We start from the raw sequence: 14,975 nt of genomic DNA, 5'->3' as shown, positions 1-14,975 counted from the left end.
GAGGTTATATCTTGCTTCACAAAAGAGAAGACTGGGGGACAGGTTTCCAGAGGGTCCAAGTAGCCTACCAGTCAGCAACTTACCATAAGCCAGCTCATCACCACACAGAAGCCAGCCGTATGTGACAAGCTGGTTATGAAAATACATTTCACATCTCCTGCCAAAAATGCTGTTCTCCTACTTTTCCCCTTACAGTCTATTCTATTTTCTCCCAGCCTTCCTGCTTCCCCTTTTTCTATCTGCTTGCCAACCCTCCCTTTTCTTTTCTCCTTCTCATCCTCCTACACATAAATTAATCACCAAAGCCAGTCTAGCACTATACAGCACAGAGTCACTAGTAACCCTCAAAACAGTAATTTTACCACATAGTAGAGACGGAAACCCAAATGCAGCAAAAATAGGTAAGAATGAAATCAGGGGTTTGGATAAGTGTTTCAAAAACTCTGGCAGTGATATAAAGAAAACACAATAAAAATGAAGTTCCTTGGATTGTTTTTAAAATAAGAAGACTAGGGGCGCCTGGATGGCTCAGTCAGTTGAGCATCTGACTCCTGATTTCAACTCAGGTCATGATCTCACGGTTCAGTTTGTGAGATGGAGCCCCATATGAGGCCTCAAATTCTGAGTCCGTGCTGTCAGTGCAGAACCTACTTGGGATTCTCTCTCTGCCCCTCCCCATCTTGTGCGCCTGCTCTCGCTCAGAGCTCTCTCTCGCTCAAAATAAATACACCTATAAAATAAAATAAAAATAAAGACTAGAGCTTACTTGCAGATAAAAAGGGTTAAGGAATATACGTATCAGAGAAAGTGTTAGCAGATGGGGGACACAAGAGAGGCTACTTTAGAGTCACAAGCAGTTTAATAGCCACTTGTACTGAAGGAGTTCAATAAAAGTGATGCATCCATAAAATGGAATACTACACAGCTATACAACAGGTAAGATCTCCATGTTCTGGTATGAATGGATCTGGAAGGTATTCAGTTAATTGGGAAAAAAAAAACTGTAAGATTCAGTATACTATGTTTTGTGTTAATAGGAAGGAAGGGATAAAAATACATATTCCCATGTGTTTGTATTTGCATAAAGTCTAAGTGACGTGTATGGTACACGGTAGCGGTAAGGCTGATCCAAAACCCGGCTTGTTAAACTACTCTCCTAAACTCTACTTTTTTTTTTTTTAATGTTTTTTTTTTTTTTTAATTTATTTCTGAGATAGATACAGCGTGAGCAAGGGAGGTCCACAGAGAGAGGGAGACACAGAATCTGAAACAGGCTCCAGGCTCCGAGCTATTCCTCAGCACAGAGGCCGATATGGGGTTTGAACCCACGAACCATGAGATCAAGACCTGAGCTGAAGTCGGACGCTTAACCGACTGAGCCACCCAGGTGCCCCTAAACTCTACTCTTCTGTGGCTTAAGTTAATTACTAGTTCCTTCAGGATTCTTTCCAACTCACACAAACCTCACTCTTGACCTTTAATTAAACAATGCTCATTTTCTAATTGTTTCAGATTTTAATCTCACTCTTCCAAATAGGACTAACTGCTGCTCTGAAGGCAAAAACCAGTTCTACTTGTATTGTACTCTCCAGCATTGGGCACCAAAATTAAATTCCTGCTTCCTGGCTTTTACTAACATTCTAACCTGATCGCCACCACCAAACACGTGTTCTTTCCACTCTTCTACCCACATTCTATGTAAGGACAATCCTACTGAAGTGCTTCACTCTCCAATACCTACTTGTGTAAGCATCGTTTCTTTTCTCTCAAGCCTCCATCTCCTCGTTTATGAGAAGTCTCAACCGGTACCTCCCCCAAGGGTTGTGAAAAGCAAATTAGGTAATGCAGAGAAAGTGCTTAACAGATGCACAGAATAAGTGTACACTCATTGTTAGCTACAAGAATGAGGTCCAAAACACCGCACTAAATATGGCTAAGGTTAGGATACAAGGAAGGGTGCAAACTGAAGAAGGGAGAACGTACAGTAGAAAACAGAATTGATGCACCTCTTTGAATGGTTATCATCAAGAAGACAAAAGATAACAAGAGTTGGTGAGGATGGGTACAAAAGGGAACCCTTTTGTGCCTGCTGGGAATGTAAGTTGGTGAACCCACTATGGAATACAGTTTGAAGGCTCCTCAAAAAATTAAAAATACAGGTGTGCCTGGGTGGCTCAGCTGGTTAAGCATCTGACTCTTGATTTTGGCTCGTCATGATCTCATGGTTCATGAGCTCAAGCCCTACCTTCAGCTCTGCACCTGACAGTGCAGAGCCTGCATGAGATTCTCTCTGTCCTTTCCCCACTTGTGCTCTCTCAAAATAAATAAACTTTTAAAAAAATTAAAATTACCAATGACCCAGTAATCCCACTTCTGAGTTTATTTCCAAAGTAAATATAAACAAGATATCAAAAAGATATCTGCACTCCCATGTTTACTGCAGCATGATCCACAATAGCCAAGATATGGATACCGATGTATCTATCAGTGACTGATGTAGACATGGGGTATGTGTGGGTGTGTACACAATGGAATACTATTCAGCCATAAGAAAGAAGGAAATTCTGCCATTGGCAATAATCTGGATGGGCCTTTAGGGCATTTTGCTAAGTGAAATAAGTCAACCGAGAAAGACAAATACTATATATCACTTATACGTGGAATCTAAAGAAAGGTGAACTTGTAGAAACAAAGCAGAACAGTGCATACCAGGAGCTAGGGAAAGTGGGGATTGGAGAGAAGCTGTTAAAATATACAAATTTGCAATTAGAATAGGAATAAATTCCGGAAATCTGATGAACAGAATAGTGATTACAGCCAACAATACTGTCTTATACACTTCAAAGTTGCTGAAAGACTAGATCTCAAATGTTCGCACAAAAAAAGAATGCTAATTATGCAACATGATAAAGGTGTTAGCTAACACTATGGTGATAATCACGCTGCAATATATAAACACTGTATCAGCACACTGTACACCTTCAACTTACACAAAGTTAGGTTTCAGTATCTTAAAAACAAAAAAACAGCAGCAGCACACAAGGGTAAGGTACTAACCACTGGTGGGGGGTTGGGAGGTGGGGTGGATGGAATTATTTTACCTGTCGATCCTACCTTTATAAAGCTGGAAAAAAATTAAAAAGACGTAATGAAAACAGAACTGAATACATAAAAACAATTATTACAGCACAATGAAGAATGAGGTAGATCCCAGAACAATAATCAAGACCCCAAATTCCAAACGAGACCAAACAAAGTAGCAGGTACCAAAAGAAGACAAAATATCAAAACTACAGAGGAATAACCCTTATGAATACAGACACAGGTCCTCAACAGAAGACTAATAAATCCAATCCAGCAACATATAAAGAGTACTAATCACGATGCCCAAGTGGGATCTGTCCCTGGAATGCAAGGTTGGTGTAGCATATGAAAATCAATGTAATACAACATATTAATAGAATGGGCAAAAACTACATAATGATCTCACTAGACACACAAAAAGCATTTGAAAAAAACCCACCCTTTCATGACAAGCCAAAACACTCAAAGTAGGAATAGAAGGAAACTTCCATAACCTGATAAAGGCCATCTACAAAAAGCTGCCCCCTCGTAACATACATAATGGTTAAGACTGAATGCCTTTCCTCCAAAATGAGAAATGAGACCCGAATGTCCGCTCTTGCCACTTTTATACAACACAGTACTGTAGATCCCATTCAGAAAAATTGAGCAAGAAAAACAAATAAAAGCACCGAGATTGGAAAGGAAGTTATAAAACCATCTCTATTCACTGATGATACAATGTTATGGATAGAGACAGAGTCCTAAATACACACACACACACACACACACACACATCCCAACTAGTAGAAATAATAAGCAAGTTCAACACAGCCACAGGGTACAGGATCAACATACAAAAATCAACTGACTGATGTGCTATGACACGGATGAACCTTGAAGATATTATGCTAATGGAAATAAGGCAGCCACAGAAGGACAAATGTATGATTCCACTCATATGAGGGACCTGGAACAGTGAAATTCAGACAGAAAGCAGAGTAGCGGTTACCAGGAGTTGAGGGTCTGGGAGAATGGGGAATTACCGCTTAATAGGTACAGAGTTTCAATTCTGCAAGATGAGAAGGGTAGTGGAGACTGGTGATGGCTGCACAACACGGTGAGCCTAATGTACTTAATGTCACTAAATAGTACACTCAGAAGTGGTTAAGATGGTAAAATGGACACATCGAATTTTAAAATCTTTGTGCTTCAAGAGACATCAAAGAAAAAAGGCAACCCACAGAATGGGAGAAAATATTTATAAATAGTGTATCCAATAAAGGACTTGTATCTAGAATATTTAAAGAACCCTTATGGGGTGCCTGGCTGGCTCAGTAGGGCCTGCAACTCTTGATCTCAAGGTTGTAAGTTCAAGACCCACACTGGGTCTTTAACAGATTCTTTAAAAATAAAACCTTAAGTGCTCGCTTCGGCAGCACATATACTAAAATTGGAATGATACAGAGAAGATTAGCATGGCCCCTGTGCAAGGATGACATGCAAATTCGTGAAGCGTTCCATATTTTTCTGATCAAAAAATACATACATACATACACACATACATAAAACCTTAAGAAAAAAGAACGCTTTTAACTCAAAAATAAAAAAATAACCAAGTTTTAAAATGGGTACAGGATTTAAATTTTTTTTAATGTTTTATTTATTTCTGAGAGAGAGAGAGAGAGAGAGAGAGCGCGCGCGAGAGCGAGCAGGGTAAGGTCAGAGAGAGAGGGAGACACAGAATCCAAAGACAGGCTCCAGGCTCTGAGCTACCAGCACAGAGCCCGACGCAGGGCTTGAACCCACGAACTGTGAGATAATGACCTAAGCCGAAGTCGGATGCTTAACTGACTGAGCCACCCAGGCACCCCAAAATGGGCACCGGATTTGAACAGAGATTTCCCCAAATCACATACCAAAAAATGGCCAATAAGTGCACAAAGATGTTCACATCACTAGTTATTAAGGAAATACAAATCAAAAAATCAAAACCACAACAAGATACCAGTTCATACCAAGATGACAATAATAAAAAAGAATGATAACAAGCATTGGTGAAGCTGTGGAGACACTGGAATCCTCATACATAGCTGGTGTGGATATAAAATGGTCCAGATGCTATGAAGACAGTCTGGCAGCTCCTGAGAAAGTTAAACACAGAATTCCCAATGTGCCACAGCAATGCCACCTCTAGGTTTGTACCCAAGAGAACTGAAAACATTATGGCCACACCAATACTTGTACCAGACTGTCCATAGCATCAGTATTCATAATAGCCCTAAAGTGAAAACCCTAATGCCCATCAAATGCTGAATGGATACAGAAAATGTGGTATACTGGGGCACTTGGCTGGCTCAGTCAGAGAAGCATGCATCTCTTGATCTTGGGGTAGCAAGTTCAAGCCCCATGTTGGGTGGAAAAATTATGCAAATAAATAAAAACCATAAAAAAAAGGTAAGAGAAAATGTGGTATAGATATACAATAGAATGTTTTTTGCCCATAAAAAGAATCAAGTACTGATGCATGCTACAATGTGGAAGAGCTTTGAAAACATGCTAAGTGAAACAGGTAAGACACAAAAGGTAAGACACAAAAGTTATGATTCCATTTCTACAAAATGTCCAGAATGGGCAACTCTATAGAGACAGTGTAGATTAATGGTTGCGAGAGGTTCCATGTAGGGGTGAATGGGGAATGACTGCTTATAAGTACAGGGTTGTTTTTGGCAGGGGAGGAGCAATGATAAAAATGTTCTGGAATTAGGCAGTTGGGATCACTGCACAACTCTGAATATACTAAAATCCATCGAATTGTATACTTTACAAGGATGGATTTAATGGTATATAAATTTTATCTCAATAAAGTTGCTATTAAAAAATGGAGGGAGAGGGGCGCCGGGTGGCTCAGTCAGTTAAGAGTTCGACTTCGGCTCAGGTCATGATTTCACAGTTGGTGGGTTCAACCCTCACGTCGGGCTCTGTGCTGACAGCCAGCTCAGAGCCTGGAGGCTGCTTCAGATTCTGTATCTCCCTCTCTCTCTGACCCTCCCCTGCTCACACTGTCTCTCTCTCTCTCAGAAATAAATTTTAAAAAACATTTAAAAATTTTTTTAAAAAACTGAAGGGAGAAACTAAGGGAAATGTTCAGAGAACAGCTGAGGATAGGGCAAGAGTAGAAGGGATAAAACTAAAGAGACAGATAAGCTGAGCACAAACAGGAGTTTGGGCTTAAATTCCAGAGTCACTGGGGAGCCAGGAAAGGTTTCTAAGAAATAGTGAGGGACAAGCTCAGAACTGTGGCTTGAGGACGATGCACTTGCAGCAGTGGAGAGGGCGCTCTTTATGCCCCTTCATATCTTCACGTGGGAAGAGCCTCACACACATGCACACCTCACATCACCTAGAGCTTCACAAGTAGAAATACTAAGCAAAACATATTTCTCTGACAATTATCAAACAGTGGAGTAATATTTAAAATCACATTTAAGATCGGTGCATATTTTATCACCACACAGCACTACTTCCTTGTGTTTTGCAGGGACACTTCAAAAAACTAAGAAAAGACCGAAGTCAACAAAACACAGATGTCAAAATTATAAAAATATTCAATGATCGCTGTGGCAAGCTCAGTAAATGCTAGCTGACTCAAAACCACCAGTAAGAACAGCCAAACAAGGGACTCGGTTGAATCTTGTTGGTTATTATACCAAATCCAATTAATTGCTGTTTGCAGAAAACATCTTGTAAGGTTCAAAGTATAAAATTCCTTAACCAGGTTTCAGTCTGCTGTGAACATTCCATCTGAAACGGGGAGTCAGCTGAGTCATTGCCACACAACACACTCTCAAATTCAAAACGCTCTCCCCTAGTTACAAGAGTAGAAAGGCTAGGATTTCTGCTTCAGGGCCAACTCACACACCCAGAGTATGCAAATTGTTTTTAAAATAAGACCACCTTCATAAGACATTTAAACTATATTTATTTCCATGGTTTTTTTGTGGGGCTTTTTTTTTTTTTTTTTTGAAGAGAGAAATTATGCCTTTGTCAAATGTTACTTTCCCTCTTTGAATCTTAAAATCTCCCTTTTTGTTGAGACTGTTTGACTCTGATACCCTCCCTCTAGCAAGTCACTGTCTCTTATGCTTTGGGGAGCCATGACCCTTTGAAATCTGATAAATGCTAAGGTCCATTTTTTTAAAGCACCCATTGAATTTTCCAAACTACTTCGTGCCCTGTGTATCCCTGTGTGGAATCCAGGATGAGAATCTCTGTTCTGGTGGCATCCTTTTTCAGGAAGCAGGTCACAAGCCCAGGCCTTATGTTTCATTTTCTTACCAAGGTTACCAGGTTATCACTGGTCAAAGTTGAAAACAAGCAACTTTTATGTCTAACAATTAGGGAGCTACCTTCAGAATGACCCTTCAAAACAGCTGCAAACATTACAAGTGATCATTTTAAACATGAAGACCTTTTTATTGTAACTCAACTATTTAAAATTCTATCTCAGTTTAAACTAATTGTCGGCATATCCGAAAATGAAAAGAAACACTGAGTTAACATAAAGGTAAAAGGGACAACTTTCAGTTAATTTGCTCAAAAAGAGTAGGGCAAGGAGCCTGACGTGACGTGGTAACAACACATCACCTATGCACTATTCCTGCCAAAAAAGTTTAATGGACTCTAATCCTACACAAACCATCAGAAAAATTCAAATTAAAGCCTGCACAAAAGGGCAAGGAAAGGATACAGAAGTGCACCTGATGTAGGGAATTAAACAACTAAAAGCAACCCTGAATTAAGGAATTGAAGGGGAAAACCCAATATATTTAAAAAGACATTACTGGGCACCTAGGTGGCTCTGTCGGTTGAGTGTCCAACTTCAGCTCAGGTCTCAATGTCCCGGTTGGTGAGTTTAAGCCCTGCATCAGGCTCTGCACTGACAGCCCAGAGCCTGGAGCCTGCTTTGGGGTCTGTGTCTCCCTCTCTCTCTCTAACCCTCCCCCACCCATGCTCTCTGTCTCTCTAAGATAAATAAACATTAAAAAAAAAATTAGTGGGATGATTGGGAAATTTTGAATACGGACACAGTGGCATTCCAACGAAGTCAAACTTACCCACGCAGGACAATGGGATTGTTATGTAGAATACCCTCATTCTTAGGAGACACATACTGTCTTACTTACTAGTGAATTGGCATGATAAAGCAATATGGCAAAAGATTAATAATGGGTGAACCTAGGAAGAAATACAGGTGTTCATTGCACTACTCTCGCTACTTTGCTGAAGATTAGAATGATCTTTTAAAAACTGTAAATGGGAGGACATTTTCTCATCTTTAAGTGACAGACCTGTTGGGGCGCCTGGGTGGCTCAGTCGGCTAAGCGTCCGACTTCGGCTCAGGTCATGATCTCGCGGTTCGTGGGTTCGAGCTCAGAGCCTGGAGCCTGCTTAGGATTCTGTGTCTCCCTCTCTCTCTGACCCTCCCCTGCTCACATTGTCTACGTCCCCTGCATCCCCTGCTGTAAATAAAAACATTTAAGAAAAAGTGACAGACCTGTCCTAAGTCAGTCTGAAAAGAATACAAACAGCACATTCTATGTTAGTCTTTCCAATCACAGGCAATACTTATGAGGTCGTCAGAAAAGAGAACTATAAGGGATTTTAATGATTACTTGCAGACTTACTTCAGATGCCAAAAACACAAGAGGTTACAGAGCAGTACTCGGACTTTTTTTTTTTTTTTTTTTAATGTTTTATTTATTTCTAGGAGAGAGAGAGAGAGACAGCGTGAGCAGGGGAGGGTCAGAGAGAGAGGGAGTCACAGACTGAAACAGGCTCCAGGCTCTGAGCTGGCAGTCAGCACAGAGCCCGACGCGGGGCTCGAACCCACGAACCACGAGATCATGACCTAAGCGAAAGTCGGACGCTTAACCAACTAAGCCACCCAGGCGCCCCAGTACTCAGCCTTTTTAATGATGTTCATATTTAAATTTCCCACAGAGAGTTGTTATGCATTTTTAAATTAAGCTTACAGTTTGATACATTTATTCTATCAATTGATTTACCACAGAGCTGCCAAATTAAACTAGAAAGAAACCTACCAATATGAATTTGCTGGCCTATAAAACATATGACAGTAAGGCAGCAAAAAAGCTTAACAAAAATCAGAAGGTGATTTTTTTTTTTTTTTTTTTTTTCCCCAGAAAAAGGTTGATGAACTGCAAGAGCAGGTCCACCTACCCCGGGCAACCTGCTCTCCCGGTTCCCTCCTGCGGTCCCTAGTCTTTTCTTATGGAGCACCTGTCCCAGGCAAAAGTGCCTCAGATAATAACGTCCCAGTATAGATGCTATACTCTATGGCACCACAGTGTCTTTAACAAAATTTCTTAAATGATGGCATTCAATAGCTGGTTTGGGGGAGGGAAGGAAATCAGCTAACATGAAACATGTAACTTTTACTTGAGATGATATACCCTACATTATAACAAATTAACCAGAATGGGCACAAAATACATTGTGATCATTGTTCTTACATTTTCCAAAAGGGGAGACCAAAGTTATCATTTTTCTATTGTGCAATATAAAATAAAATATTGTTCAGCTGCAAGAACTCGATAGAGTTGAGAGGCCTGCTGGAATTCCAGCTCTGTCACTTGAGAGAAAATAACCTTGACTGAGTTACAAGATCTGTCTCAACCATAGCTCTCTCATCTGTAAAACAGGGATCATGGGGCGCCTGGGTGGCTTAGTCGGTTAAGTGTCTGACTCCTGATTTCAGCTTAGGTCATGATCGTGCGGTTTGTGGGTTCGAGCTTCACGTAAGGCTCTATGCTGACTCCACAGGACCTACTTGGGAGTTTATGTCTCCCTCTCTCCCTGCCCCTCCCCCACAATACATAAATAAACATTAAAAAAAAAAAGAAGTGATCAGAATACTGGCTGGTCTCTCTGATGGTCTAGCTCTAAATACTTAATGATTCTATGACAATGGCCTGCAAAAGATTTTTTAAAATTAGATCAGTTGCACTACAAAATTTTTTTTTTTTTTTACAGCTAGAAAATGTAACTTACTATTCTCTCACCAAACTCCTATTTCTGTTTGGACCTCTATTCTGTTCAGAGGCAGGGTCAATCTCTCATTCACTGATGACAGAGGACCCCCACCCCCTTGTGTCCAGGCCCCTCTCACAACTAAGCCCAGAATAGTTAGCTGCCAAATCCCAGAATCCACTTCTTCAGTGTCTCCCACTCTCACGTTTTCTACCATCGCTGTAATGCAGGCCTCCACCACCCCAGCCCTGATCACAAGTTACCATTACTCTAACATGTCCCCAAAAAGGTATAATGGCTCCACACTACCGAAAGACCTATTCCAAAAGTCGCCAACCTAATATGGAACAACTTCTGTATCCGTCCCTGCTTTGGTACGCCAATCCAACCAAACTACCCACTACTATTTCAAAATTCCCTGTACTTCTTGGGTTTGGGGCCTTCAGTTCTGTTGTTCTTGTATTGCCCTTCTCTGCCTTTCAAAAGTGATTCTATCTTTTAAAGTTTGGTTCCAATGTGACCTCCATCTAGATGTTAGTTTCCTCTTTTGAATGTCCACGATACTGACGTAAAGTGACAATTTAAAAAAAAAAATTTTAATGTTTATTTATTTTTGAGACAAAGCATGAGTAGGGGGAGGGGCAGAGAGAAAGGGAGACACAGAATCGGAAGCAAGCACCAGGCTCTGAGCTGTCAGCACAGTGCCCGACGTGAGCTTGAACCCACAAATCATGACCTGAGCTGAAGGTGGACGTTTAACTGACTGAGCCATGCAGGCACCCCAGAAAGTGACCATTTTAACGGCCACCTGTGAAAGAACTACAGTCTACCCCAGGTAGGTAAACTAAATTTCACTCCTGTGCTGATTCTGTTTAACTAGCACTCGCAACCTGGCACACTGTCTTGAAGATTCGCCACTTAGCAGAGGGAAAGGAGAATGGCAATGCAACGCTGACATTCAGAGACTAGAGGGTTCAAACTAGGGGTACTCACAATAGCATTTGGACTTCCACAGTATCAAAACATGTAAAATTAATTTAACATTAAAACTTTGCATGTTTGGTTATCTCTGGGGAATACGAAGATCTACAATAGTTGTTCTCAGCTGTGTGGGTGATTTTGCCCCCCAGAGGACATGTAGCAATATCCGAAGACAGTTCTGGATGTCAAAACTGGATGGGGCTGCAACAGGCAGATGCTGTGGAACACCCCACGATGCGCAGGGCAGACCTCACAACAATAATTCACCTGGTCCAAAACGTCAACAGAGCCCAGTCCAAGAAACTCTGGCCTGGAAGTATTATATGTACCTGTGGGATCTACCTCCTCAAAGATATTTTTGGATTTTTCAAGATGAAGAACCATGTCTCCAGTAAGAGACAAAACAATATGATCTAAAGCCTGACAGCTCCTCCGGTCACCAGAGATTTGGCCTCCTGGAAGTGCCTTAACCTCTGCCTCAGAACAGGAACGTTCCCACCTCATGGTGGCCCAGGGATCAGAAGAGCCCGTGCAGGGTCTTCAGAAGAATGTCCCAGGTAGAGAGTAAACATTCAGTACATTGAGTTGGGAACACAGAAGATGCTCAAGACATGTTTGCTAAAGGAATACAGTGTAATGCCCAGATTTCCTAGGGAGAGCACAAATGCCTCAAGACAGATACACTCTCTTTAATTGGGAAAAAGGAAGCACAGAGCTAGAGATGGAGTTGAAAGAAAGCATTTGCCCGTGAACACACCTCTCCCTCCTAGGAACACTTTTAGCCTTTAGGCAGTGCTACCCTCTCACAGTCCTTAGTATATGCTCCCTTGTAACCTCCTTGACACTTGTCCTTCCTTTTCGTCCCTGGTGACCAACTGAAGACCAAGTCTGGAAGGAGAGGGTATCCTGACCTCTACATCATCCACCTTGTATTAATGATTTGTGCACATATCAGTCTTCCTACCAGTTCATACATGCTCTCTGTGGCCAGATGTGACATTTGACTCCTTTTTATACAATCCAAGGGGCCTAACACATCTTAGCAACTGGCTGGCCGGAACCCCTTGTTTTACAGACTACACGGAGAGGCTAAGTGATCTGCCAAGAGTCAAGGTCATACTGCAAGTGGCAGAGCTGGGATTCAAACTCTGATGCATAGCTGATACGGAGACTCTAAGTTCTAACCATCTAGAATAGTATAGGAAAATTACACCCACGGTAGAGTCAATTTTTAATTAAGCCCCAGAAAACTTCCATAGAAATTATACTGATGTAGCTATCTGACAAAGCAAAAAGGGAAGGAGAAATAGACTCCAATTTCCTTTCTGCTGCTGAAAATTCAACCTGTTTTCTTTCATGGTTTCATATCTTAACATTTTTTTAAAGGTTGTGACAACGAAACTTATTAAATGTCCAAAGAACAGGTATTTAGTCAGTGATGTCAGGCTTAATTTCCTTTAACCAGTCCCCATAATTATAACAGCAAATCTCTTATTTGGTAGGCCAATGATGCCTACCATTCACCAACTGAAAAGATTTTTTAATGGTCACCTTAACAGACTAATATCTATAAAACTCAAAAGAACAGCAATTTGGAATGTGTTTATGTGGTGAAAAATATTCACATGATTTGAACTGAGTGTCATTAACCTCACCGTAACATAAACCTAAAACTTACAGCCGTCAGGGACAAACTACATTGAAACCTGAGATAGGAGAAATTTTATTTTATTCTGGCCAAGTGAAAAAGAAAGCTGCTCACTGATAACGTTAATCTGGAAGTTTCTCTGAGTCTCTCAATAGGATCCAAAAGAAAACGGCAAATAAAGAAAAAGACTGTGAAAAATGGATGTGAAAAGGAGTTAAATACAGTGCAATGCTCTGATGCTTTAAGCGATTACAGCTCAATAAAGCTAAACATTCCCATAAAGGCAACGTTTAAAAACCAAAAAAACTCCCTTTGTGGTGATGATATAAGTTACCAGTGCAACAGCACTAAGGCCCAATAGAAATGATAACCGCTTACTGGGAACAATTCTTTAATTATTTTACCAGTTGATAAAAAGAGCACACACCGAACATAGCCACAAACCTAGTTTCAAAAGAAAACAAAACGCAGTTTATGCTTGTTAAAGTTCAAGGGCAAAACTGTTTCCAGTGCAACAACAGAATCGGCCTGACTATAATGTGTTGGGAGGGAAAATGCGAACATAGTATCTTCTTATAAAGGCAACAATTTGAGTTACAAAGTAATAACGGGGAAGCCAAAACAGTTTGACAGCCCGCCATAAGGGCCGCCTCAATCATGAGTCACACAATGCCTGCAACCATTTACAATAGTAATTAATGCACAAGTCCCCTAATTAAATTCTAAAAGGGTGAGAATGCTTTAACTAAGTTTACAAGAATTGCATTTCGCTGTTTTTTCCTCCCCCAAAGAAAGAACACACGCGTAATTACGCATCTCCCCGCAATCCTTCGGCTCTGCTCCCGACTGCCTATTCCCTGCGTGCGAAAGAAAATGACACCGGGGAACTTCTAAACCCAGAAAGGGCGAACCGAAGTGCAAATGCGCGATTAATGGGGCGACAGACGGAAGCTCGCCCATCTTACCTGCTAAGATTCCTTTCTACGTCTTTGGTAGCTTTAGCTTCCAATTCTCTGCAAGAGAAAAGAAAAGGGACAGAGAGAGACAGACAGAGAGACAGAGAGAGAGAGAGATGCGCGTGAAAACGGAGCTGCTGCGGCAGAGGCTCGCGCCGGGGCGGATGGGGGAGGGGAGGGGAGCCCGGGGGTGCTCACAAAGCTGCGGGGCTGCAGCCCGGACTGCGGGCGGGCGGCGCGGGCGAGCCGCAGCCCCCGGCCCGGCCCCGGCGGCGCAGCGCGGCCCCTCGGGCTTCCCGGCCGGCCTCCGCAGCGGCGCCCTCGCGCCTCCCCCCTCCGCCCGCGTCGAGGCCCGAGGTCTCGGGGACGCCCGCCGCCGCCGCCGCCGCCGCCGCCGCCGCCCGCGGTCGCGGGCCCTGCGGCAGCGCCCCAGGCTCCTCCCGCCCGGAGGGACGCCCCCGCCCCGCTCACCTCATGTGTGTAAAGTGCACGAGCAAGTGGGGCGCGGCGAGTGAGGCTCGCGAGCCTCAAGCCCTCCGCAGCGCCGCGGGGAGAGGCCCGAGCCGCTGCATCAGCGCCATTTTCTACACCGACCCGCTGCCGCCGCCGCCGCCACCGCCGCCGCCGCAGGCCCCAGACCGGAAGTGAATGCCCCACTCGGCAACCCCTTCCGGGGGCGCCGCGGCCACCAGCCTCAAGATGGAGGCCCTAGCAACTAACCCCGCTGACGAGACAGGCCCTTGGCAACCGCCCGGGCGCGGCTCGCGGCCGGCGGCCCGGACCTCCCTGAGGGGGTTCACTGCCTCCGAGGCGCCCCGCACAGAGGCTGGGGAGCCCGCCGAGCCCCGGGCCCAGCCTCTCTCGCCGCTGCCAGCTGCGTTCCGACTGGAGTCCCGCCCCTCCTCCTCCTCCTTCTTTGCTGCGACACAAGTTTCCTTCCCTGCCGCCCGGCCCCTCCCCCACCGAAACACACCAGAAAAAAAAAAAAAAAAAAAGGCTAAACCGCAAATTCTACCCATGCCGCAGCAAGATGGGCCCGCGCGGCTTTTGAAATCTGCCACTGGCAATTATTTTTGACCTTGGGCCAGTTATTTAACCTCTGTGCTCCTCTGCTTCCTCCACAGGTAAAGGATGCATACCTGAGGCGGGCTATGAGGTTTAAAACCGATTTTTATCCACCAAGTTTTGCAGACCGTTTGACTCAGCAGTTCCACTGGCACGGATTTCTGTTATGAAAAAATCAAGGATATCTACAAATATTTTCACCGTCAAGA

General features: G+C 43.1%; 1 protein-coding gene and 1 non-coding gene across 9 annotated transcripts in view; one reads left to right on the top strand and one right to left on the bottom strand.

Moving 5' to 3' along the window:
* The window catches only part of TNRC6A (trinucleotide repeat containing adaptor 6A), a 96,713-nt gene extending 82,394 nt beyond the window's left edge, over positions 1-14,319 (bottom strand). For 7 of the 8 annotated variants that reach the window (XR_005528777.1, XM_039234405.1, XM_039234399.1 and 4 more), the window contains exons 1-2: positions 14,173-14,319; positions 13,711-13,758 (exon numbers count right to left, since the gene is read on the bottom strand). Coding sequence is in view for 6 of the 8 variants with exons in the window: in XM_039234405.1 (XP_039090336.1) it covers positions 13,711-13,758; positions 14,173-14,177 (53 nt within the window). In the remaining 2 variants the exon portion in view is untranslated. Of the gene's footprint in view, positions 1-13,710; positions 13,759-14,172 lie in introns of those variants that run through there. The other variant, XM_039234402.1, reaches the window with a different exon arrangement.
* LOC120233300 lies at positions 4,487-4,593 on the top strand. The gene has a single exon (XR_005528783.1). It is a non-coding gene; the product is annotated as a U6 spliceosomal RNA (small nuclear RNA).
* Positions 14,320-14,975: the final 656 nt, after the last annotated feature.

This window comes from Hyaena hyaena, unplaced genomic scaffold (genome assembly GCF_003009895.1).
Source record: "Hyaena hyaena isolate Hyena2069 unplaced genomic scaffold, ASM300989v1 scaffold_88, whole genome shotgun sequence".
Lineage (NCBI taxonomy): Eukaryota > Metazoa > Chordata > Mammalia > Carnivora > Hyaenidae > Hyaena > Hyaena hyaena.
This window is presented reverse-complemented; position numbering and strand designations above follow the sequence as displayed.